General features: G+C 42.4%; 8 protein-coding genes across 8 annotated transcripts; 5 read left to right on the top strand and 3 right to left on the bottom strand.

The window, feature by feature from the left end:
* Positions 1-184: 184 nt before the first annotated feature.
* Positions 185-1,759, bottom strand: BDB00DRAFT_822961 (S-adenosyl-L-methionine-dependent methyltransferase). Its single transcript, XM_053123501.1, has 4 exons — positions 1,593-1,759; positions 1,463-1,500; positions 1,205-1,380; positions 185-1,131 (listed from the first exon to the last, which is right to left on the bottom strand). The coding sequence occupies exons 1-4, from the start codon at positions 1,728-1,730 to the stop codon at positions 524-526; spliced, it is 960 nt and encodes a 319-aa protein (XP_052979681.1). The 5' UTR covers positions 1,731-1,759; the 3' UTR covers positions 185-523.
* Positions 1,760-1,768: 9 nt separating this feature from the next.
* BDB00DRAFT_822965 (uncharacterized protein) lies at positions 1,769-2,665 on the top strand. The gene is made up of 3 exons (XM_053123502.1): positions 1,769-1,895; positions 2,019-2,342; positions 2,446-2,665. Exons 1-3 carry the CDS (start codon positions 1,849-1,851, stop codon positions 2,501-2,503), a joined length of 429 nt encoding a protein of 142 aa, XP_052979682.1. The 5' UTR covers positions 1,769-1,848; the 3' UTR covers positions 2,504-2,665.
* BDB00DRAFT_822968 (kinase-like domain-containing protein) lies at positions 2,666-4,529 on the bottom strand. The gene is made up of 7 exons (XM_053123503.1): positions 4,133-4,529; positions 3,923-4,033; positions 3,703-3,851; positions 3,395-3,629; positions 3,155-3,325; positions 2,912-3,075; positions 2,666-2,825 (listed from the first exon to the last, which is right to left on the bottom strand). The coding sequence occupies exons 1-7, from the start codon at positions 4,323-4,325 to the stop codon at positions 2,784-2,786; spliced, it is 1,065 nt and encodes a 354-aa protein (XP_052979683.1). The 5' UTR covers positions 4,326-4,529; the 3' UTR covers positions 2,666-2,783.
* A 3,967-nt stretch (positions 4,530-8,496) lies between these two features.
* Positions 8,497-12,898, top strand: BDB00DRAFT_956975 (RNA dependent RNA polymerase-domain-containing protein). The gene is made up of 3 exons (XM_053129661.1): positions 8,497-8,934; positions 9,058-11,369; positions 11,444-12,898. Exons 1-3 carry the CDS (start codon positions 8,667-8,669, stop codon positions 12,740-12,742), a joined length of 3,879 nt encoding a protein of 1,292 aa, XP_052979684.1. The 5' UTR covers positions 8,497-8,666; the 3' UTR covers positions 12,743-12,898.
* A 1,051-nt stretch (positions 12,899-13,949) lies between these two features.
* BDB00DRAFT_371265 (TAFII55 protein conserved region-domain-containing protein) lies at positions 13,950-16,385 on the bottom strand. The gene is made up of 5 exons (XM_053117113.1): positions 15,626-16,385; positions 15,392-15,522; positions 15,089-15,308; positions 14,745-14,987; positions 13,950-14,603 (listed from the first exon to the last, which is right to left on the bottom strand). The coding sequence occupies exons 1-5, from the start codon at positions 16,035-16,037 to the stop codon at positions 14,443-14,445; spliced, it is 1,167 nt and encodes a 388-aa protein (XP_052979685.1). The 5' UTR covers positions 16,038-16,385; the 3' UTR covers positions 13,950-14,442.
* On the top strand, positions 16,198-17,677 carry BDB00DRAFT_787927 (centromere protein Cenp-K; the record flags this gene model as incomplete). Its single annotated transcript, XM_053120743.1, has 7 exons — positions 16,198-16,380; positions 16,506-16,574; positions 16,663-16,726; positions 16,814-17,057; positions 17,172-17,274; positions 17,381-17,446; positions 17,516-17,677. The coding sequence occupies 7 exons, from the start codon at positions 16,198-16,200 to the stop codon at positions 17,675-17,677; spliced, it is 891 nt and encodes a 296-aa protein (XP_052979686.1).
* Positions 17,678-17,733: 56 nt separating this feature from the next.
* On the top strand, positions 17,734-18,430 carry BDB00DRAFT_371277 (uncharacterized protein). Its single transcript, XM_053117114.1, has 2 exons — positions 17,734-18,042; positions 18,119-18,430. Exons 1-2 carry the CDS (start codon positions 17,915-17,917, stop codon positions 18,300-18,302), a joined length of 312 nt encoding a protein of 103 aa, XP_052979687.1. The 5' UTR covers positions 17,734-17,914; the 3' UTR covers positions 18,303-18,430.
* A 15-nt stretch (positions 18,431-18,445) lies between these two features.
* Positions 18,446-21,218, top strand: BDB00DRAFT_787928 (Cullin; the record flags this gene model as incomplete). Its single annotated transcript, XM_053120744.1, has 9 exons — positions 18,446-18,553; positions 18,659-18,958; positions 19,049-19,211; positions 19,316-19,446; positions 19,540-19,893; positions 19,993-20,124; positions 20,204-20,324; positions 20,411-20,760; positions 20,841-21,218. 9 exons carry the CDS (start codon positions 18,446-18,448, stop codon positions 21,216-21,218), a joined length of 2,037 nt encoding a protein of 678 aa, XP_052979688.1.
* Positions 21,219-23,143: the final 1,925 nt, after the last annotated feature.

The following is a 23,143-nucleotide window of genomic DNA, read 5'->3' on the forward strand; positions in this document are numbered from 1 at the left end:
GTATACACAAGGCTACAAGTGGCTACTGATGTGGGCTAATAGCAGCAGGAAGGCATACAGAAATCACTGATGCTAGCAGCAAACTCACCGTGTACGCAAGCTTTCATATCTCTTCTTCACTGCCATGTATCTAATAAACGTTTCTCGTCTTTCATCGAAAATCGTGCCTCCATCCCATGGATATCTCGGTGTTACCTGAGTCCTCGACAATTCTAACAAGCTACATTATTCATCCAATGAGACCGTCTTCAATGTCGCACAGAAAAGGGGCTCACCAAATGAAAGCTCAATTGATCGACCCCTATTTGCATTCGAGATCAAACAAACAAGACACCAACAACCGCAATGACAACTAGGTGGATGTGTTTGATATGCATATTTTGTTGATGTTTAGAATTAAACCGAATTACATTTAGTGATAACAAAACAAGGAGGGCAAAAGATAAAAACTATACAGGGAGTAAGAGATGAAATGCAAGAAAGAGAATTAAGAAGAGCGAAAGAAGGAAAGAAAGACAACAGTTCAGAACTTGACTTTGCGCTTTCTACCAGTGAACTTGGAGTCTCTTGCCACGGGCTTGTCACCACGTTCTCTAGCAACCTGTTTCTTATGCTGGATCCATTCCTTATTTTTAACCGATTTGCGCGACGAGTGTCTGCGTCTTCGCGACACCTCTCGACGATTCTCAAAGGCAACTGCCTTGGCGTCATCCGGATGCATTTCACCATCCTCACCCAATGCCTTGGGCATGGTGTTTCTGACACCGGTCTGTTGACCTGCAAACAAACACAAGTAGTATTTCTTGGCCTTTTTCGAGTTGGGATAATCGATCAACAAACCACCTTCGAAACCGCAACGCGTGGCCACGTCAATGATAAGTTGGATCTGGTCATCGTTTTCTGGGTAAAATTGGAAAATGGCACGTGCGCCTTTACGTAAGGATGCATAGAGAGTAGAGAAGAATCGTTGTAAACGGGCTTTCGGTCGGTTGATTTGCTTGTCCGCATTGCAGAGCCATTGCAGGACGGATATACTGATGGCGCCATCAAAGACACCGGGACGGAAGCCAACACCCTGGCCTGCGTCTTGAAGGAAGAGATCACCTTCGGCATCGCGTTCCTGAGCCACGTCTGGATTGTGTTTTTTGTGATATGGTTAGCTTTTACATTGACAACTTCCTCCTATACAATCATTGAAGCATACCCAACATCGACGGTGCAATGTCCATGCCGACCCAGGTATGGCCTTCCTCTTCGAGAATTTCGCCACTCAGACCAGATCCACAACCGACATCAAGCAAATAAGCTGGGCCTTCGGATAAATTTAACAGCTCCAATGCTCGATATGCCATTTCTGCCTGTATAGAAGCAATACGAGAGCTGTGCGCATAATCGTCGTTATTGTTAATATAACTCTAGTAGGCAAAGGTAAGAACAGCCCTGAGCTTTGGAAACTACGTACTTGTCGGTATACTTTCTTGCTTCTGTGTCACCGTAAAACTATTATTGTATTGCGAATCCAACTTGAGATTAGTTAAACAATTATAAATACAAAGTATATGGTACAACTAGGGAGAACTACGATACGCTACAATTTCTGGCGGTGCAATGTGTTCCGGTCTTGACATTATGTACTGATCTTTAAATGAAAAAAAAAAGAAGTTGCTTACAGTAAGTGCATGATTTTTAGTTGGCAGCCGACAAAAATTCGTGACTGATTCCTCTGCCATTTTCGTGGCTGAGATTTGGAGGGGGTGGGCACACAGTACAACTTTGACGGGTTGCGGGCCCTTGAAAAACATATTCAGCTCTAAGCTTCTTGTATATAATACATATAAAACACACAACATGCTTCATTTACTTGGTGTCAATCTTCCCGACCGCAAACTTGTCAGGTACACATACATTGACACACTGTGAACAAAAACAGGGCACACACTTTAATAAATGAAACCTATAGTGTCAAAAGAAAGACAAAGTAACATTGTTACTCACTCACACACTTTTTTGATAAACAGCACAGCATTACAATACTTTTACGGCATTGGTGAACCTACTGCCGTCAAAGTATGCGAACAACTCAAGTTTTCTAAAACTCTCAAAGTGTCTGAATTGAACGAAGTGCAAATCAACGACTTGACCAACCAGCTGTCGTCCATGACGATCGAAACCGACTTGAAACGCCAAATTCGTGAACATGTTATGCATCATCGTAATATCAACAACTATATCGGCAAACGACACGCCATGAGCTTACCCGTCCGTGGTCAACGAACACGAAATAACGCAAAGACCGCTAAGAAGCAGAATGGTCGATGGGTCCAACGACGAGGTTTCAGCATGTGAGTGTTTTTTTTAGATAACCTGACTGTAATGTATACATGTGGTGTGAGTGTATAGAGCAGATGAAGTGTTGACCCTATTTCCTTTCTTTGTCCTGAATAGGTGGACCGAAGCACAAGCAAGCCCATTACAACGATTTATGGATAGATCGTTCTTTTAGATTATGCTCATTATTAAACGTCTCACTCTTCACCCTCACAAACAAGATCTGCTTTTTCCATATCACGTGTAACAAAAACAATTGCAACCAATCCATAAAAAAAGCTAATGTAAAACATATAATATGCGTGTAGATTCTCATTGTATACAGTAAAAAAAAAGGTAGAACAAACTATGTTAAAATGTAGTGCGTGGTATGTCATATGTGTTGAATTGAGTTGTTAAAATTATACATTTGGGGGATGGTAGTGCAAAGTGGTATGATTGGTATTTGTTCTCCTTTAATAAGTTAGCATCAGCGGCTCCGGTTTCGGTTCACACGACTATGTAGAGCAAAAGACAACAACGAGTTATCCGGTTATTATACGAACTCTTGTGTGAGTATATTATTCCAAGGTTGTGCTCTTACCTCCCAGCCTTTCCCGTCATTCAGTAACGTCCAGTCGTAGATGCCATCATCAGTAGCACCTATCCGTTTCAGCGCCTTGTCAAATAAGCTTTCGCAAAAGTCGTAATCTGGTGCTTCATCAAACTTTAATTTTCGAACATAGTGCAGGAATATACTAAACTCCACTGGATAAAGGGTTTTAAATATATGTAGGTGTTAGCATATGCATTTACTAGTCCTCTACCGATCCGCTGGGAAGTTTACCTGGATGATTGGCACACAGCTGAGCAATTGGTGTATGATGTTTGATTTCTTCAATCTTTTCATATTTCTTCTCTTCAGACGATGCTTTGACGCCTTGCCAAGGCAACGAGCCACGTAATAAATAGAGTAACACATAGCCCATGGATTCTAGATCATCTCGGCGTGATTGCTCTATGTACACAGTAGTCCCAACTTAATAATGGGGGAAAAAGATCACACGACGATATTGACCAAGTTTACCTCCGCCAGCATGTGCGTGTAGACTCATGTATCTTGCGGTACCCGATATACAACCGCGCTCCCGGAATGGGATATGACACCCGGTCTGAGGATCTCGGTAAGGTTTGCTCATGCCGAAGTCAATCATGTAAATTTGCTTGGGATTGTTACATCCGGCACGACCAATTAAAAAATTGTCTGGCTTGACGTCGCGATAGATCAGGCCAAGGTCATGCACCGTTTGTAATAAATGAAGCTTTTTATCCCACATATAGTCAATATCAGTTCATGAATCGAAGAGCTTCTCTCACCGAAATATAGTAACTTACCATAGTTTTAGCAATCATGCAGACAGTTTTTGGTGAAAACTGTTTATCACACATCCTGAATAAGTCATCCAGATTGGGGCCCAACACATCCATCACTAGGATATTGTAACCATTCTCATGTCCAAAATAGTACGACGCAGGAAACCCAGCTATAAAACAGAATAAAGGTTTTAGCTCGTAACCGTGAGCTTATGTCACAACCATGGCTTATTTACTTTACGTGCTCCTGCCAACATTTCATAGATACGATGTTCTTCGCGCAGTTGTGGCATTCGCGCATGATCTGACTCAAACTTGATGGCAATGAGCTGATCGTTTTCGGTATTGACTCCTACATACATATTTGGTCGTCCTCTTTATGTTAAACCTCCTCTTTCTTCTCACAGAATAAAGGGCTCTTGAACATATATGAAGCAGCTCAGTGATTCACCTTCATGGATAACACCAAAGCTGCCAGCACCGAGTCGAGAGCCGACTTTGAAATGATCGCCATCAACGCTGTCCGGAATAGGTTGGGGTTGCTTTGGTGCGTGGTGAATGTGCATGTCAAAGTGGAAAGAGTGACGACGGGGTTCCCTCGTGTTTTTCGTGTTGCTGTGGTTGTGGCTGTGGCTATTACCCATGTGGATGTGTGTATGCTATATACTATGACGGGACAACAGAGACGAAGGAGAAAGTGGTATGCCCTTGGATACAGTCGTAGAGAGTAGGAAAATCACAGAGAGAGAGAGAGAGAAGAAAGCGAAAAATCCAGGGAGGACCCCAAGACTAAAAGAAAAAATGATCAGGCTCTTTTTTTTAATGTTAGATGTTTTACTATACGTACGTCGGAAACGGCCGTCAAAAAAAAAACCACAACTTACTGCTGTGATACCATCGCCGTCTTTTCGGTGATCTGCTTTGCTTTTGTACTCACTTGGCATATCACAAAACACACAGTCCGGTCCTGCGGAGCTTGTGTTTTTTTGCATATCATACGTGAATGCTGTGTGCTTTTTACCCAAAACAAGAGAAATATAACAAGTCGCAGTTGTATTTTTCGATGCCACCATAGAATCCCTGGAAGAATCTACCGGCTTGTGATTTCTCATAGGCATGGGAAATTTCAACTGACCCAAAAAAACCCCAAGCTTAAATAGAACCGCGTTTACCTGGGGGTTTTGCGTTTATTGATTGCTAATAGCACATCATATTGTATGACGGATGTACCATGGCAAAATATCAGATACCCAACGGCGGGCACTTGCTTATCATAATACTTCTTGTGCTGATCTGATCTTCGAAAAGTATCGGAGAAGGTTGCACCAGCACTTTCTTGCATCGATGCTATTTGCCTTCTACACAGCACCCCTCCTGTTACGATGACGACAATGAAGTCATCAGCTCCCTCGCTTTTATGGATATCCACCTGCAACTCTATGAATGAGCCTGCAGACAGTAACATATGCCACATCATCATCATAAAGTATCATAGGACCTTTATGAGTACACCTAGCTTCCAGGATAAAACCAAATGGTACCATATGACATATAGACCAGTGGAGTTGTATCTTCTGTTTTCCACAGTTGTAGACCTATTCTATTATACCTGACCAGTTCTTCGACAAGATATATCATAAGAAGCTTCTCTGTTGGATGCTTGACCGTTTTAGGACCCGCCTTATTACTATCATAGCAACTTACCTGAACCTTTAATCACATTTTCTACCGACTATTTACTACATCGTAAGTCTATCTCATTGAGTTTTTGTTCCTACTATATATGATGGAATTGCATTCATGACCAACAGCGTCACGGATTATAAATAATCATCTTATACGCCACTTTAGGGTAGTAAGCGAGTTGGATTCCAATAATTGTTGGTTGTTGACATTTCGAGAAACAAAGCCTATGCTTAACGAAGACTTTTTTCGTGACAGACTCAGTAGAAGCGATCACATTCTAGAAGAATGAATGAATAGAAGAAAGTGACTTGGTATGCAGATGATGACGATGTTAAGCATTCATTTGACAGGTATATGTAGCTAATTTGATAAGGGTTGGTATAAGAGTATGTTCCACTATAACGGAGCTGTCGGCATATCCGACATAACGATGTATGATTCACCACGACTGTTCCACGGGAATTGGCTCTAACATGCAACAGCCAAAGAGAATTGCGGCTCTTAGACCCAGACCGTCAACCGACACATACATTGTCATTGGTTAATATCTCTGTTGTCTAGGGTGCCGCACCGCTTAAAAGTGAAATTTATGCAGAATTTGAGTGTAAACCCATGTCATCTGCACATTCACTCACGTCCCAGCTGACGCACCCCAAACAATGTAACACAGCCATCCAATATAAATGCATGGGAGCCGCACACAAAATGATTTACTCTCTTTATTTACAGTCATGAACCAGAATATTATAAGCCAACAACAAGAAAGAAGTGCACACATGGAGCAATCTTCTTCATCGGTATGTCAGTTATATTTTTTTGTACTCACCGAAGGTGCATCGATGCTTAGCATATGATTAACTTGAAATCATTTTAGCAACGAAGACCGTCCTTGTGGGACAAAATTACAGCAGGATACACCCACGCATCACAGGCCGATAACCAGGGAGTTAGGAAAGCAGATGCGCCTGGATTTGCACCTGTCGGTGCCAAGTTTGATGATGGATTTGGCAGCTCTGCATTGTGGGAGACTACTTTGAACGGCCCTAAGCATGATCCTAGTCATCAGCGCGAACGAAATAGTCTTGGTGAAGATGCATTAAGACAAATGTCGTAAAAATTCATTCTTCTACCCAGTTTTTTCTTCGATCCCGATCATGTAATTATTTTCGTCAAAACAAAAGCTAAAGAACGCACCCTTTTCCCTTCCAGTATCGCACAAAAAAAAGTGAATAAAAATTGATTACGGCTTTTTTATTAAAGCAGGGAAAGTTATGCAAGTTGCTCGCTAAGTTTAATTTGATTGGCATGATAAACAGCTCAGTTATATGGTGCATTTCATCTGTAATCGCCAATAATTTCTTCCAAATTTGAGATCTATCTACTTTACCCTAAATCATTATATTTCAAATCTATACTTTAATAAACACTTTTAGGCATGTAAAGAATAGTTATTGAAGTTTAGAAGTTGCAAAAAAAGTTTTAAAAAAAAGTTGATAGCTGTCAAAGATGGTCGGTCAAAGGCAATTTTCAGATATTTAGCAGGGAAGAATGCGATTTGAAACATGTTGCACAAGCGCGTCAGGGTTTTTACGGTCACGTGTGAATAGCTATCAGCCAATCATGTTCGAGATTTGCTTTCCCTCACTCTCTATACTGTTTTACCATGGCTCCCCAAAGTAAGCACCAAAAGGCTGCTTAGAAAAAGCAATGTCATGATAATGGTCGTATTATCGTCACTGGAACCACATTGAACGAGGCAATTCAAACAACAATGGAAGAGGAGACAATCCCTTATGATTGGGAGATTGTTTAGGCATATTCATAGGATATACCCAGGAAAGAAGCACTGGGATTAGTTAAAAGTTTTCTTCAAGAGAGTATTGCCATTCACTATTAACACGTTACACATATTACCGAATAAAGAATCTGAATTTTAAAGTTGAAAATTGAAACAAAATGAAGTTTTGGCGATTACAGACGAAATGCACCATATAACAAAGAGTTATTAGTGCACACTAGTATTCCACTTCCGGCGGCAGACGATTTCAAGGTAGTGCTCAGTTAGAAACGATCTCCTTATGAAATGTTTCCTCCAATGGACACAGTTTGCACTAAATTCGATATGCAACTTGATTTCGTGTGGGGTAATTCGCACTAGGGAGCTACTTCTGATGATGTCCAACTGACATCTGGATCTGTTATCTTATGCCAGCGGATAAGAGACCGATTGGAAATTTTGACGTAAATTTCACATTATGAAGTTGATGCTATAAAGCAGTTGGAGTTGGATACGTACCAGCGTAAGTATTATGCTAGCCAGCTGTAAGGAGATGTGTTTTAGTATAAAATAAAGGCATCTTGAAATGCTGAATACTTGAAGCACTCTCTTTTTGGACATACAAGCAAATGAAACTCTGTCCTCGCAGTATAATCGGAATCCTGTGGTGATACAATATACGTACTGATTGTTTCTTTCACGATGCCGGCCAGTATGGTGAAGCCACAGCAAAGCGATAAATTTTTCCCTTTTTATCTTTTTTATGCTTATATATACCGACACGTAGTTTATAGGACATCTTCGTTAGCATTAGCACTTTGGGGCAGAGACGATAAGGCTCTTGTCGGGCGTCATTATTGCTGGCATCGTAGCACAATCGATATAGTGCAACCATTTTCTTTCAACCCGTGACTAAATTTGTGAGTCAGATGTCAACTGTCAACGAAGAGAAAATGACCGTTGTGTACAGAGAGTTGATAATGGTAGCAATAGTAATACTCTATCGTCATTGCAGGAAAACATGTGCTTGCAATGATATAAAAAGCAACTGTAGTAATTAGCAGCAACAGTGGGCCGATCTATCTCTGACGAGCCTGTAGAGTGGATGTACATGGTAATGTAAGCGTCTGCGAACTCTTTCTCCCTTTGTTTCTTCTCACGCGCCCATAAAAAATAAACATCGGAAAAACTAGGGCCGTTTGCACCGACATGGGGACCCAAGTCAGTGCAAGAAACAATGCGCTAATTGCTGCTACAACTTCCAAGGAGTATCAACGCAAAAGACTGACCCAAGCAGCGGTGTTAAAAATTTCGAGCAGTGGGTGAAACGCATAGATTTATTTTTGTTGCGTGTACGCGCACGCGCACCGTGTTCCTTTCTCTTCTTGCCGTATCATCGACGTGTTTTATACTTTATCATACTTATAAAGACTCCTTTTTATATTGTAAATAACAATCCCCCCAGTTTATATATAACACAACCTCTCTCTCTTTAGGAGAACCGCCTCTCTCTACTCACTCAATGACTTTGCCGGCGCAAGAAGTGATTCGAAGCGCTAAACAAGTCTATAACCATTTAGACCTGCGTGATCGGATTCCACTGCTCGCCTGTCATGTCAAGAATTGTCCAATCGAGGTGCAAAAAATGCAAAACCTATTTTTGACAGACAAGAGCGAATTCACCAAAGTCGTTCGTGAATTTCTGCAATGGTCTCCACCGAAAGGAACGAAAAAATCAGTTCAAGACTTGACTACTCGACTCGACGCGGCCATTGACGCATTTTGTGCCCGTAAGATTTTTGTACAAGGAATTATATGTTTTGCCAAGTACAGTGTGAAAAAAGAACAAGGCTGAAGAAATCAAATTACTTACACTGTGTCATTTCTTTCTTCTTCTTCGGTGCGCAATGTAGTGATTATTGACGATGACACATCAACACCACCACCTGCATCTACACCACTGCCAAACAAAGCACCAACGACTACGGCAACAAAAGGCAAACGACCGGCAGATTCAGAGGCCGTAGTTGTAGCCTCAAGTGTACTTGGACGTAGTGCGAAGCGCGTTCGGTCAAGCAGCGTTGGCAGCTCAGCAAGCTCAAATGGTTCTACTGTTCTCGTATCTCAAACGTCAAGCGTGGCCAGTACAAGCACTACTACAAGTAGCTCATCACCACTCACACCACCCTTATCCCCGTTTGAACAGAGCCAAGCGGATGCAATGCTTGGAAAGAGCTGTAGTAGTAACAGTAGCTTTAATACTGCCACAACCAACAACAGCAAATCCAACATCCTGTACAACCCACCGCGTGGCACCAAGTGCTATGACGGCGTACCTTGGGCAGTCCAGTACGAAATCGCCAGATTCATCACCTCGTGTCACATCCAAGACCTCACATTTGAAATCCTACAACGATTCCTCGATGTTGCCAAAGCAGAACCACGCAACTTGTTTCAAAGCATGATGGAATGGCATGGACTCCGTATGGGCGCCACCACCACGAAATCCGCAGCCGTATATGGTCTTATGGAACGATGCTCGGACCATGTGTGGACGCATCTCGAAAAAAACCAGCAACAAGAAGAGCAACAGCAACAGGAGCAAATCAGCACTAGTAGCCACAATCGAATGCTTCATTATAGTGCAGTCATCGCATTAACGAACGGCAAACCACCAGTCATCGAACTACGTCCACCCAAAGTAGCGGCATCCAATCGATTTTTCCGCAAGTACGGCGACGACCGGTTCTTGGAACTCAAGCTGGACCGAGGCACCCATCCAGCCATGATCCGCAAACACCAGGACTACTTTCTGAAACCGTTTTTGCTGATGGGTCGAACTTATCGCTTCTTGTTCATTAAGGACGACAAGGTTATTTTGTTCGCAACGGAAGGATCGGACCTGGCCGAAACAATGACGATCCGGCAGGTGATTGACTGGCACATTCCTATTTTGGACAACTGGGACATGACCATCAGCAAGTTTTCGAGCCGCATGACGCTGGGTTACAGCAACAGTATCCCGACGCTGACGTTTGATCCGGACAAGGTGCAATACATTGACGATATTTACTCGGATGCTCTAGATGGTGATGGTAATGGTAGAGCAAGCGGTGGTGGCGACGAAGGGTGCATGACCGATGGTTGTGGACTGATTTCAGTGTCGGCAATGCGCAAGATCATGGGCTGTGAACATTCGGATACGCTGCCGTGCGCTGTCCAGGGCCGTATTGGTGGTGCCAAGGGCATTTGGATCGTTGAGCCAGACCTGGACTTTAATTCAGGCGACTGGATCAAGATTCGAAGATCGCAGCACAAGTTCAAGACTGGCGTTTTGCAATACGACATGAAAATTGATCCGATTCATTATACATTTGACTTGGTCAAGAACTCAATATGCGTTTACCCGTCGAACTTGAATACTCAGTTCATCCAATGCTTGTCCTCCGGTGGCGTGCCCGCATCCGTCTTTGTTGACTTGTTGCATGAATATTTGCATCGATTGACAACAGTGGTGACGGAAAATCGCAACATTCGGCTGCTACGCGACTGGATTGCCAAGACCGGATGTATCATGCGGTCACGATGGGAAATGGAGGATACGGAAAAGGACATATGGCGCGAACAGCAGTCGGTCGATTCGTCAGACGATTATCTGGAAGTCTACAGTCCTGGCGAAGATTATGGTACTTCGCTAGAGGGTCGGTTAAGCAGTAGCAACAGCAGCAGCATTAGCAGCAGCAGATCGGTCGAAAGCGATTACTGGAAAATCAATTCGTATTCTGGTTTGCCAGCGGCATTGCACGAATCAACCGTACGGTTACTTGACTCTGGATTTGATTTATCGAATCCACACGTCGCCACCAAGGTGACACATATCTTTCGCGATGTGATGAAGTCAGTCTGTACAAAGTACAAGATTGAGGTGCAGCAATCGTGCACAGTAACGTGCATCCCTGACCCGACCGGGATTCTTGAAGAAGGAGAGGTCTTCCTGCAACTGTCTAATCGTAAAATCGACGAAAAGACAGGAATCCCGGCAGGCCTTGTGACAGGTGATGTGATTGTCACTCGCAATCCATGTGGTCTTAAAAGCGACATCCAAAAGGTCAAGGCCGTTGATCGTCCTGAACTGAGAATATACACGGATGTCATCATATTCCCAATCAAAGGCAAACGGTCTCTTGCAAGCTATCTGGGTGGAGGTGACTATGATGGTGATATTGTACGTTTATATACTGTATTCTGTGATTGTTTCCTGCATCGAAAAACTAACATTTTCTTTGAAAAAAAAAACAGGTGTTTTGCTGCTGGGATCAGCGAATAGTTGAGCCATTCATAGGATCTGAGATGCCTGATGAACCAGAACAGATGAAGACAGTTTTTGAAAAGAACGAGACGCGTGTACGACAAGAGCTGATCCGACATCGTGACGAGAACGCACAAGAACAAGCACTGCAAAAACACTTTATTGCAGTGACCGTGCCGGACGGTACATTGGGACAATACGAGAACTGGCGCACAGTGCTATCGGAAACAGTCGGCCTGGGCAGTTCCGATGTCATATATCTGTCACACATGTGCGCCAAGTTGGTGGATGCACCCAAACAAGGCCTTGCACTCAAACCCAGCGTATTGCGACGCGACCGCAACACCTTTGGCAAAATCCCATATCCGCAATGGTTCCAAGACAAGCGCAATCGACAGCGTGAGAAAGATTTCCGCTCCTACCAAGAAGTCAATCAAGACGTGACGCTGCGTGAGAAATCGCGTGGCACGGCTATGGACCAACTCTACGACGCACTCCTCGAAAAAACCGACGCATTCACCCGATACACGCGTAGCATGTTCGACGAACAAGATGTGAAGTACAAGGACGCGGATCTTTATGGCCCGTGGGAAAATGCCGTGGCCATGGCGCAAAAGCTCAAGGACAAACTTTTTGATCAAGACCTAGCGAAGATCAAGTATCTGATCAATGAACAGTTTGAAAACTATACACGCGATGTGAAAGAACTTGTACTGCGCCGTCAGCGAAAGACAGACAGCAGATTCGATCCTGCAAGAGCGACAGAACCGTTCTTGAACGACTACAACCAATACAACACGCTCTTTGAACTCGAAGATTACTATTCACGCGAATTCTTGACGACACCCGAAACGGTTGCTTCCTCCATCTTGCAAGTCGACAAGCAGGTCAATGGCGAACAAATGCTGCAGGCGATCAAAGCAAGCTATGCGTATCTGCGAACGGTACAGAATGAAAAATATTCAAAGTTCTGCTACATTGTTGCGTATGATCAATTACGAAGACTTAAGGCTGATGCACGTTCCAAACAAACAAGCAAGATGAATGGATACAGCGAGCCTGTGGCGCCATACATGTACACGGCTATGAACCTCGACCGCAGCTGGATCCGAAAGATCAAGGAGTCAAAATCGGCAGCTGACTGTGGCACAGCACAGGTTCGTCTAAGCATCGATAGCCATCTGTCCGCCGTACTAGCAGAAAAAACCAAGAATGATTTTGAGGGTCCTTCGTCAGACGGTGACGATGATGACGATGTTATTGCGCTTGGTAGCCATCACGACAAATAAAAAACCATAACCTTTATTAACCTTGGTAGCAACTTTATAGCACTGAAAACCCCACTCCAGCCACGCATTCCCCTCGTTTTCCTTCATCCTTCGCTCAGAACACTCACTCATACCCCCTCTTATTTGTAAGATAAAAGCATGAAATACAACTTGGCTTCAAATTTTTTCGCGTTTGTGTTACAGTATGTGTTTTATTATACTGATGTGATGATGCAATTAAGGTGCGGCGCTAGGAAGGGACATGAAGAAAATTAGGTATATATCATTACATTGATTGTTACACCCAAGGATGTACAAGGACAATGATAACTATTGCGATAGATGACGCTGCATAATCAAGGTTGAAGGCTCGAATAAAGTACCCGCAGTCGTCAGTAACAGGAAAAGCGAAATATGAAATACTCAAAAAGAGCAGCTCAATTGGCATAAATGCTAGCCAGTGTCTATAGTGCTTGCTTGATAGCTTTCGCTCTGTATATATCAGATGATAAATCAGAAAGGGTGTCGTAATAATAAAGATCCACGCTCGACAATAAAGCTGAGACCAGTCTACAAGGAAACGGAGTCCATGTTTGATTTAGTAACACAGCACATTCTTGACGGGCAGGAAAAGCACTACTATCTTTGTGATTCAGATGCCATCATCTAGCCGTGTGTCAGAATGACGGAATGGAAAAGAGGGCTTTCTTATATGATCAGCCACTGATATGCTTGTGAAAACTTTCAAAAGGTGTTTCTCGCGGCAGCCGATGTATTTTACACTTGGCTTTTAGTGAGTATGAACACAGGGTAAGGTAGACATCATCAAACCAATTACGTAGGCCTTTTAAGCAGAAGAGTCGTGTCGCCATATATTGTTGAACGCTATGGTAAGAAACCATAATGTTACGTATATGTGTGATTAGCAGAGAATGCATTGCCACGCACAAAAGAATACAACTTTGTAGTTCTTGTCATCTTGTGGATCACACGCGATTACGACCTCTTTTAACTCCGTCAGGTGTAATATAAGGAATAAAAGGGAAGGCTAGCTGCGGATGAATGATTTTCGCGCAGGGTGTCGCGCAGTCGCGTAGGCTTCCGCAGTAGCGCGTGGAAACTCATGGAAGCTTTTTTCAAACGGCGTTGCAATGCTGTGACGTGCAAAAAAAGGTATAAATACAGGTGCTCCCCAGGGCCCAAATTTGTTTCCTTATCTTTGTGCAAGGGCAAAACCACGCAAGTGAGGTCTTACCGATGCTGGTTTATTGCTGGTTGAAAACTATAACCAATAACCCGTCTGTAGTACTCCTTCGGGAGTGCTACGGCAATTTTTCCGCAGCCAACTTAGTTGGCTCTCAATTATTTAAAAAAAGAAAATGATAATAAAAAATAATTCAACGTTGCGGAAAAGTAATTTTCTGCAGTGCTGTATTTCCACACTGAAAACTAGGTGCACTGTGTAGTATCCGTGTGTATGTGCATGCGGTCCATATACTTACTCTGGGCACTCTAGGCTATTGTCATTGTCACTTTTAACTGCTTTCTTTACGTATAAACAAGTTCTTTTTTTTTTCGTAAAGTATCAATAAAACACTCTTGACTTTTATTATGGTTGTTTATTGCTGCTGTTTGCTGATTTCCTTGTTCATCTCTGCCAAGTATGCTTCCTTCAATGCAAGCTCCTTCTTGAGTTTCTCCAAGTCATCCTCAAATCGTTTCTATACGTACAAAAAAGTGTGTTTAGTCAGTTTACTTTTTCCCATCAGGACTGTCCACCTCTTTTTCTTTACCTTTAACATTGCATTTGGTGCTGTCTTTAGATTGTCGCTCTTGCGTTGAATAGCTTGTTTGATTTCTGCAATCTCTTGTCGTTTTTGTTCTATTGTTTCATAGCGTCGTTAGTTATATACTCCTTTTCCTTTTTCTGTTGCTGCTATTGTTATGCTGCTGTGAAAAACTGCTGCGGCTTGCACCAATCAGGGGCAGGAGGACAAGCAGGAACAAAAAGAAGAACGCTTACCAATCTCACCAGTATCACCTCGTTCGTCTTCGTCTTCCTCTTCATCACTGTCTTCATCCTCTTCGTCCTCATCTTCATTATCCTCATCCTCTCGATCATCTTCGTCGAGTTCTTCCAAATCACGGTCAATAGCTGCAGCCAGATCGTCGTCGCTTTCGCTCTCTGGTGGCTCGCTCATATCAATATCAAGAGTTCCGCCATCCGATTCATTCTCCATTTCCAGTTCTCGATTATCAAACACCTCTGTTGTTTAAGATATAGCAAGTGGTTTATGTCCATCAGGTATCTATCATGCATGTGGCCAGACCGTTCAAATAATAAAAAAAAGAGGAAGAGGCACTGACCATATTGCACATCTTCTGCTTGTGCGTCTACTTCTAATAACCGTTCGACTTCTTGTTCAACTTCTTCGATCGCACGTTTAGAAAGCTTCTTGCGGAATCTTCGTCGTCGTACATACTTTAATGGTGGTGTCAGGCCGTGTTGAAACATATAGGGATCGCTACTGCTAACACGGCTATTTGCTTCTTCTGATGGAGTAGTTCCATCATCGACTAAGAGCATCTGTTTGATATTTACTGTCGATGTTAATAATACAGCACACGCATGCACGCACATCTGTAACAGTTCACGCCAGCAATACTTGCCTGTGATATATCGGCGATCTTGTAAAATTGCTTCTTATCAAAGGTTTTTTGCGATTCAATGATCGTAGGCAAATCCATCAACGTCGTATCATACTTTCGCCCGCCAATCCAAAAGTATCCTCGTCTACTATCTAGCAGGATTTTCTAACTGGTTAAACCAAAGAAGGGTTTCTGCTGCTTGTTGCATCGGAAGAGTATGTGTGTGCGTGTGTATATACTATACAACCTCAATACCTTTCATTGTAAGTTTCACGTCGTCCGGCACTTCTCGCTTTCGTACACTTTCTCGTAACCGCTCACAGGTTTCGCCTTGCGGTAATCGTAAAATCAAATGTTCTTCGATTGCTGCTTCTGGCTCGTCTTCATCTTCGGATCCGCTCATGGTTGATTGATGGCCACTACCACCACTACCACTGCCCGATGCAACGGCTACTGCTGCTGCTGCTGCTCTTCCAGTCGTCGTCGCCACTCCACTATTGTCTCTTGTTGTCAATTTGATCTTTATAGGCTTGTCTTTTGCGGCATTTTTCCGTGATCGTTTGCCTTTTTGCTTTGCTGGCTTCTCTGATTTTTCAGGTTTGTCGGTGGGTGTTCCTGCTACTATTGTCGCTGATGCTGTTGGCGTTGTTGATGCTGCTGATTCCATTATTGAGTATGTTGTGCTGGTATATTGAGTATGTAAATTATGACGAAAAAGAAGGAGCGGGTTCCCCGAAAAAATAAAATAAAAAGATAGTTATCAAACGCGCAAGAAATTATCTATTTCTCCTTGTATATCTTTCTTGTACATAAAAGAAAACTTTAAAATGTGGATCGAAGAGAAACTTAAGGAAATTATTGCACAGGCAGCTCGCGATTTCGATCAAATCATTGCTGAGGAACGTAAAATTGAGAGTTCAGAAGACGGTACAGCACGTGGAAGCCATCTCGACCAGATTCTTTTTGATCAAAAGAATGAACGCGAGCAACTTTGGGCCAGACTTCATGAGGTTTGTTCCTGCGCTTGTTCTGTTTTCTCCTTTGTAGAGGAAGGTCCAGCTGCGAGTGGCCTTCTTTTCTCTCTTTACATGTTATGCGTGTTTGACTCTAATAACAGTTCCCTGTGTATATATAGCTCGAGGATACATTTGCCACAAGCGGATCAAGGAAGCTGTTTGTGTTAAAAGTTGGAGCGCAAGTAAAGGTACGCTTTCCACGGGTTAAAATGGTTGCAATTTTAAGATCCAGTGGATGTCTTGGCTGATACATGGGCATCATACACATATATATAGTACCTATCCACACTCAAAGTCGAACAACAAGAACTCGGTAAAGATTTGAAGGAACAGATAGAATGTAAGTTAGAGAGAGACATACATTTAGTGCTCGTGGCATTATTTCGAGCCATCAGTAACAAAAGTGGCACTGGACCTTACTATGTAGCTGTCAGGGAAATTCGACGACCTAAAGACGAAACCGTGAATGAGCTACAATTCAAAGAAAGGTTACATTCGACAGTGGAGCAGTTACACGAAGCCCTCAAAACGGTTGACCAAGAATTGACAGATACAACGGAAGCTTTACGACGCGAACAGACTGTCTTATCAGAATGCCAACAAATTACCGAGGTACTACAGCAACGAGTAGAAGAGGCACGACAGCCAGAAGCTATGCAGCGTGCATCAATGTAAGTAATCCCTCTTCCCCACCATCTAAACCGACCATTCAACCACGCATTTAAGGGGATACATCAGCTAATGGCAGCAAACTAATTCTTCTCTATTATCATTGTATCAAACAGAGAAGCACATGAAACATTGAATCGGTTAAGAGATAAGCACCGAACGATTATGGGTGAATTGATCAACTTTGTAAACGAGCACTTCCCCCCTCATCCGGTTGATGTAAGCGCGTTTTGTTATTTCTGTTTAGTCAGCTAATAAGTTACTTATGCCCGTAAGTACTGTTATACATGTTATACATGGCAATTAATCTGTAATTTGTGGATAGGGCGCTCCGGAAATGATAGATGAAGGTGACGAAGTTGATACTTGCGAGTTAGCATTCTTATTGGAAGTAAGTGCGATATTGCATATAATGCATTTGACGACTACAAGGGGGCTGACCTCCTCCATATTTTCATAGGACCTGATGAACTTGGCGGTTCTGAAACCGCATGATCCGTATTTGACACTCATTGAAGGTACTTACTGGTCACCCTATATCGAAACCATCATCAAGGCAGGCATTGCAGTGCGAGATCCGGAAAATTCTTCCAGAATACGTCTAGTCGACTTTCGCGTATAAGCTATCGTACCTATGTTTTTTTCGCTCCTTGGCAACACCTCTCCTCTCTCTCCCAAACATATACACAGTAGCATAATATACGAACACAGCTCCGCATTATCATCTTTCTACTTAAAACGCTGAACCCTCCCCCACCCCTTTCCTTTTTTTTCCTGCAAAAAAAACCCTAAAAACGACCCTTACGTACTCTCCCTCTCTCTCTTCTCTCCTCTCTCCATTACAGCGATAAACAACAGAATGTCGCTTCGAAGAAAAGTAATCAACTTTGAAAAGAAATTTGCAGAGTTGCAAATGACGCTTGACGCCATCTTTTCGTTCTCTACCGTCGTCGATGCTCATAGAATTTCGGGCATGAACATGTACCAGTGCGTATCCTTATAATAATAGCGTTTACTAGAAATAAATTTATTACTCATTACGTCTTATATGTATTTTATAAAGACTTGTATATGACATGTGCAACGCGATTCCACGACCATTCACGGATCGACTCTTTGCGGGTATAGCGGAATATATTGACAAGCATACAGTGGGCGTGTGTGAGGTTAGCCAACTGCTTTTTGCTTTGTGGTGTTTTTTCATGTGCGCGTGTATATACGTGTATCTTTGCCTATATGCTTATTAAATAATAAATATTTACGGTAGACTATATTGGCCCATGACGATATAGTTACTGCATACGCCCACGAATTTGAACGTTTCGAGATGGCTGCTGGGGACATATCACGTGGATGCGATTATCTAAATAGGCTGATTTCACAAACAAGTATGGGATCGTCAACCACAGCAACGTCAGCAGCATCATCTTCTTCCTCTGGAACGGACCGACGACCTACTGTTGTGGGCGGAAAATACCGAAAACAAAATGTCCAAGCTGTAAGTTATATGGGAAAATTTTGGATGATGGTGATTAGGCATGCCTGTTGAACACTAGCGATGTTTTGGAAAGACGAAAAACTTATAATTATATGTATGTTTTAGCTGGCATTATCATTGTGGAAGAGCAATGTCTTATTCACGATTCGCGACCGATACCAAAACCGATTGTTCTATCAAGTATTCGAAATGATTCGAAGGGATAGGGATGGTAACGAGGCATCGCACAGTACTATCAAAACGGTCGTCACTTCCTTGGTCCAAGCCAATGCTTTTACAGATCAACCGCTGCAACTCTATATCGAGGAATTTGAACGGCCGTATTTGGTACACACCAAACGATACTTTGAAGCGGAAGCGGCACGGGAAATGGCCATGGGCAACATAGGCATATTTATGACACGGGTAAAGTTTTATCAGCATGCGTAACAAAGACATCCAGACACGTTGGACATCACAAACATTGACCCCTTCATTATCATCTGTCGTATGTAGGCCATGGAAAGATTACAGCAAGAGATTTTGAGAAACAATAGATATTGTCACTCTACTTCGCATCGGCGAGTTGTGAAAGAGTTTGAAGCACAGTATATTGCGGCATACCAGGATCGAATTGTGGAACAGTTTCGAAGCATGTTACTCGAGGAGCGGTTCAAAGGTATAAAAAAGTGATAGGAACCCTCTATTCCAATCACAAGGATATGTTACAAATGAAGGCAATTGGACACACTGCAAGCAGATATTATACTTACTTTCTTGTAGACTGTACGATGGCGTATAATCTTTTGACGCGGATACCGGATGGTTTGAAATCAATTCTATCTATTTATGAAGATTACGTGGCTCGACTGGGCAAAGATATTTTGGCCAAGCTCGGCCATAGCATTCCAAAGGTATGAATTTATATTAGCCTGTTTCATGTCTTTTGCGGGGGATGGGGGATTGACATTGATATATGACTAAAGTCTTATGAAATGCGATCCTAGATTCCAAAAGCATATGTAGATCAATTGTTGAGCTTGCACAGCAAGTATTACAGTGTGAATAGCCAAGTGTTTGCCTCAGACCCTTTGTTTACTGCTGCCGTGGACAAGGCCTTCCGTACTGTCGTAAATGATACTCAAACCAATCCAAGTGCCAGTGGTCCGGAAACACTTGCTCGTTACTGTGACATGATGATGCGAAAAAATGCGGGTAAAAAAGATGTATCTGCTGCTGTTGTTTCTTCGTCCCTGGATCCTACGACTACTACAACCACGAATAGTAACAAGAAGAAGGCCAATTTGCGACGATTTGATGCAGAGGATCCCACGGACCCGGAAGAAAAGCTCATGAAGATGGTAAGAGAGATTATAAAGTCAGGGTTAGACCTCATCATCATTGGTATTTCTACCGTGAGTAGGCTTTTTTTTCCAACCAACAACTCTTCAAATGTTTAGATCGCACTGTTCAAGTATGTCGAAGACAAGGACATCTTTCAAAAATTCTATTCAAGGATGTTGGCCAAGCGATTGATTTATAGCACATCATCTTCAGAAGAGTTAGAAATGAATATGATCAACCGCTTGAAGGTTAGTGGGAAAAGGAGAAAGGAAGAGATGCGTGGAACTTTTCTCTAATATATGCAAGACTGTTATCAAAAACAATTAGGAAATATGCGGAGTGGAATACACTAGTAAACTGAACAAGATGTTTACGGACATGTCATTGAGTAACGATTTAAATATTACCTTCCGAGAGTATCTCAAGCAAAACGCATCGAAACTAAATGGTAAATTGATACTATGACATTATAATATATGGCTGAAATGTCTATGTATGTTATGATATCCTAACATGTATCCTCATTATCTGCAGTTGGATTCGACATCCAAGTCTTGACAGCTGGAGCTTGGCCACTGAACCAAAAAGACGATGGAAAGGCGACCGAGGCCAACAAGATCCATATTCCTGCCGAACTAGAAAAAAGCGTATCGCACTTTGAAGCGTTTTATGGACAGCATCATAGCGGTCGCAAGTTACTGTGGCAATGGAATCTGGCCAGAGGCGAATTGCGACTCACGTATTTGGACCGGCCGTATGAAATCCAGATGGGCCTTTTCCAGATGGTGCTTCTGCTCTTGTTTAATGCTCAAGCGACTCTGTCTGTAGCTGACATGACACATCAATCGGGCCTCTCTGAGCTAGATACACTTCGAAGCATCAAGGTAATGAATGAACTTGAGCTAGAAAAGGATACAACAGCCGCAACAAAGAATCTCAGTATTGATTATTAACCTTGCTTTAGCCACTCATGGATTTAAAACTGCTTGAACCATCCGACAATGAGTACAACAGCAACACACACCTCTCACTCAACTTGGCATTCACGAGCAAACGAACCAAAATAAAGGTAGCTGCAGCTGCACAGACTGAACAGCAAGAAAGCCAGACAGCAAGAAAAGCAGTGGATGAAGACCGACGCATGTATCTGCAAGCAGCCATTGTGCGTATCATGAAGTCCAGAAAAGCTTTGACCCATGTCCAGTTGGTGCAGGAGATTATTGATCAAACACGGTCGCGATTCAATCCTTCGGTGATCTTGATTAAAAAGTGTATTGAGCAATTGATTGAAAAACAGTTCATTGCTCGAGAAGAACGTGACACATATACCTACGTTGCATAAAACAATCATTCTGTAGCCCACGCATCCTGCCCTTGTTATCCGCATCCTCGTCCACTCATATACTTGTATAGCTTCCCCCTCCCCTTCTTCTTCTTTCTCCTCAGGAACGACAAAAATAAACACGACAGTTACACTTCACGCCACTCTCTCTACTTATACTTTAAAACTAGCAAGAAAGCTAAGACCCACAAAATTTCAATGCAAATTTCGTTCGTTCCAAAGGTCTATAGCATAAGCAGAAAGGAGGATTGACTGCAAGATAGTAGAAGATGTATCGCTACATCATAGTGCATGGGGTGTTCAAGTAGTCATCATTCTAATGCATGATTAGCTGTTTAGCTGATATGCGGCTACCAGTATAAAATTGCAGCTATGACGTTTTCTATACCAAAATATAAGAGTATCCCAAAGATGACATATTTATGCATAGCCACGAACGAACCACAAATGTATCTAATTTTTATCAACTACACAAACAGGTCCTCACAAGAAATATGTATGCTTCACTTTGTTATTACAACATCACTTTACATACTGTATGATACACACATACATACATATACGGATCGACAAAACAAACAGGTGCATAATGGTATGCTAGCATCAACGCTAGCCTATTATGCTTCCTTTTATTACTGCTGCTGTGCCGACATGAATTGTGAGTATCTCACCAAAGAGACCAATTCGCTCGCCGTGTCGTAAATGCAATGGGGGAAAAAGCGCAAATATATCTAAAGAAAGAACAAGGTATGCTATTTTGTGCTGGTTATGCAATATAAAAGCACATGAAGAAGAAGAATAGGGGACTCATCAATAATGCTAGTGTATATTATCTAAAAAATTGCCAGGCACTTTTAATATGTTATTTAGAACTTGGTCAGTTAGAAGTTAGACAAGTAGAGCCGCTTCTATTGTTCCGCCATAGTTGTGTTGTGTTGTGTCTGTCTGCATGACAATAACCAAAACGGAACGAAAGAGCATCGGGATTTTAACAAGGTTTACTGTTAAACAGCAGCAGAGCCTTTCAGATCCGCCACAGCTTTCTTCTTTTCTCTTGTTCCTTTACACACACTCTCTCTCTTTCTCTCTTTTCCTCTCGCTTTATCTTAGCTGCTATAAACACAACACTGTTTCCCTTCTAACCGACACTTACTCGTTGTTCACTTAAATGTTTGAAGCAGTCTGTAATGGTTTTTGGAAATCGCGTTATAATTCCCAGAATGCCGATAAACTGAGAGGTAAAGTCACCACACCACTATTTAAACTAAACTTTTCCGTTCGATAATCTTGTCCACCGAGTCCTAATTACTTTCTCAATTTTGTTTAACCCATTTTAGTCTTCGTCAACGTATACGACATGGTAAAGTAACCATAGGATGTTTTTAAAAAACCGTTTTGTTTTTATTTTTGGAGAAGATAACTAGAAAGTTGACGCAGAAGAGGAGGATGGGTTTGGGAAACAAGGATTAACGAAAGGTTTGTTTGAACAATAGCTTGAACCGAGTGTATTAACGAACGTTGGCTACGCATTGGGTGTTGGTAAGCAGTAGTAATAAACCTGGTTGGATTTAAGATAGCGAACGTTTTTCTCGACCGCTAGTGCTAGGATTGGCGAATGCAAGAGAGAACCTTCTGATGGGGCTGAAGGCTGCTGCTGCTGCGTGTGTGTGAGTGTGACGCACTAGTAACAATTAATATTTCATAAAAAAGGGATCTACCATTCAGGCATTGAAGTGGGTGGTCGCGAATATTGTTTTGGAGGTCACGAGTATGATAACCTGACAGGTGTATTCGCCGTTGAACCTAAAATTGGCCCTCCAGGGGTTCTGTTCAAGTAGGCCTTTTTCTATATCTCGTCTAATTTCTTGTAAGAGTGTAAGTCAATAGCAACTAATAAGGGTGATAAAAATCAGACAATCAATTGC

This window comes from Zychaea mexicana, assembly GCF_025766255.1.
Source record: "Zychaea mexicana strain RSA 1403 chromosome Unknown BDB00scaffold_36, whole genome shotgun sequence".
In the NCBI taxonomy this organism is placed as follows: Eukaryota; Fungi; Mucoromycota; class Mucoromycetes; order Mucorales; family Lichtheimiaceae; genus Zychaea; species Zychaea mexicana.

Excerpts from the sequence above, each read along its gene's own strand:
- BDB00DRAFT_822961 (XM_053123501.1), bottom strand. The coding sequence starts at position 1,730 with ATGGCAGAGGAATCAGTCACGAATTTTTGTCGGCTGCCAACTAAAAAT. Across the intron at positions 1,501-1,592 it reads ACATTGCACCGCCAGAAATT|TTTTACGGTGACACAGAAGC; the intron begins GTAGCGTATCGT and ends ATACAATAATAG. Across the intron at positions 1,132-1,204 it reads CATTGCACCGTCGATGTTGG|ACGTGGCTCAGGAACGCGAT; the intron begins GTATGCTTCAAT and ends AACACAATCCAG.
- BDB00DRAFT_956975 (XM_053129661.1), top strand. The coding sequence starts at position 8,667 with ATGACTTTGCCGGCGCAAGAAGTGATTCGAAGCGCTAAACAAGTCTAT. Across the intron at positions 8,935-9,057 it reads CATTGACGCATTTTGTGCCC|TGATTATTGACGATGACACA; the intron begins GTAAGATTTTTG and ends TGCGCAATGTAG. Across the intron at positions 11,370-11,443 it reads GTGACTATGATGGTGATATT|GTGTTTTGCTGCTGGGATCA; the intron begins GTACGTTTATAT and ends AAAAAAAAACAG.
- BDB00DRAFT_822968 (XM_053123503.1), bottom strand. The coding sequence starts at position 4,325 with ATGGGTAATAGCCACAGCCACAACCACAGCAACACGAAAAACACGAGG. Across the intron at positions 4,034-4,132 it reads CTTTGGTGTTATCCATGAAG|GAGTCAATACCGAAAACGAT; the intron begins GTGAATCACTGA and ends ATATGTATGTAG. Across the intron at positions 3,326-3,394 it reads ACACGCACATGCTGGCGGAG|AGCAATCACGCCGAGATGAT; the intron begins GTAAACTTGGTC and ends CTGTGTACATAG.
- BDB00DRAFT_371277 (XM_053117114.1), top strand. The coding sequence starts at position 17,915 with ATGTCGCTTCGAAGAAAAGTAATCAACTTTGAAAAGAAATTTGCAGAG. Across the intron at positions 18,043-18,118 it reads TCGGGCATGAACATGTACCA|ACTTGTATATGACATGTGCA; the intron begins GTGCGTATCCTT and ends TATTTTATAAAG.
- BDB00DRAFT_822965 (XM_053123502.1), top strand. The coding sequence starts at position 1,849 with ATGCTTCATTTACTTGGTGTCAATCTTCCCGACCGCAAACTTGTCAG. Across the intron at positions 1,896-2,018 it reads CCCGACCGCAAACTTGTCAG|CACAGCATTACAATACTTTT; the intron begins GTACACATACAT and ends TTTGATAAACAG. Across the intron at positions 2,343-2,445 it reads CAACGACGAGGTTTCAGCAT|GTGGACCGAAGCACAAGCAA; the intron begins GTGAGTGTTTTT and ends TGTCCTGAATAG.
- BDB00DRAFT_371265 (XM_053117113.1), bottom strand. The coding sequence starts at position 16,037 with ATGGAATCAGCAGCATCAACAACGCCAACAGCATCAGCGACAATAGTA. Across the intron at positions 15,523-15,625 it reads CGTGAAACTTACAATGAAAG|ATAGTAGACGAGGATACTTT; the intron begins GTATTGAGGTTG and ends AAATCCTGCTAG. Across the intron at positions 15,309-15,391 it reads AGATCGCCGATATATCACAG|ATGCTCTTAGTCGATGATGG; the intron begins GCAAGTATTGCT and ends AATATCAAACAG.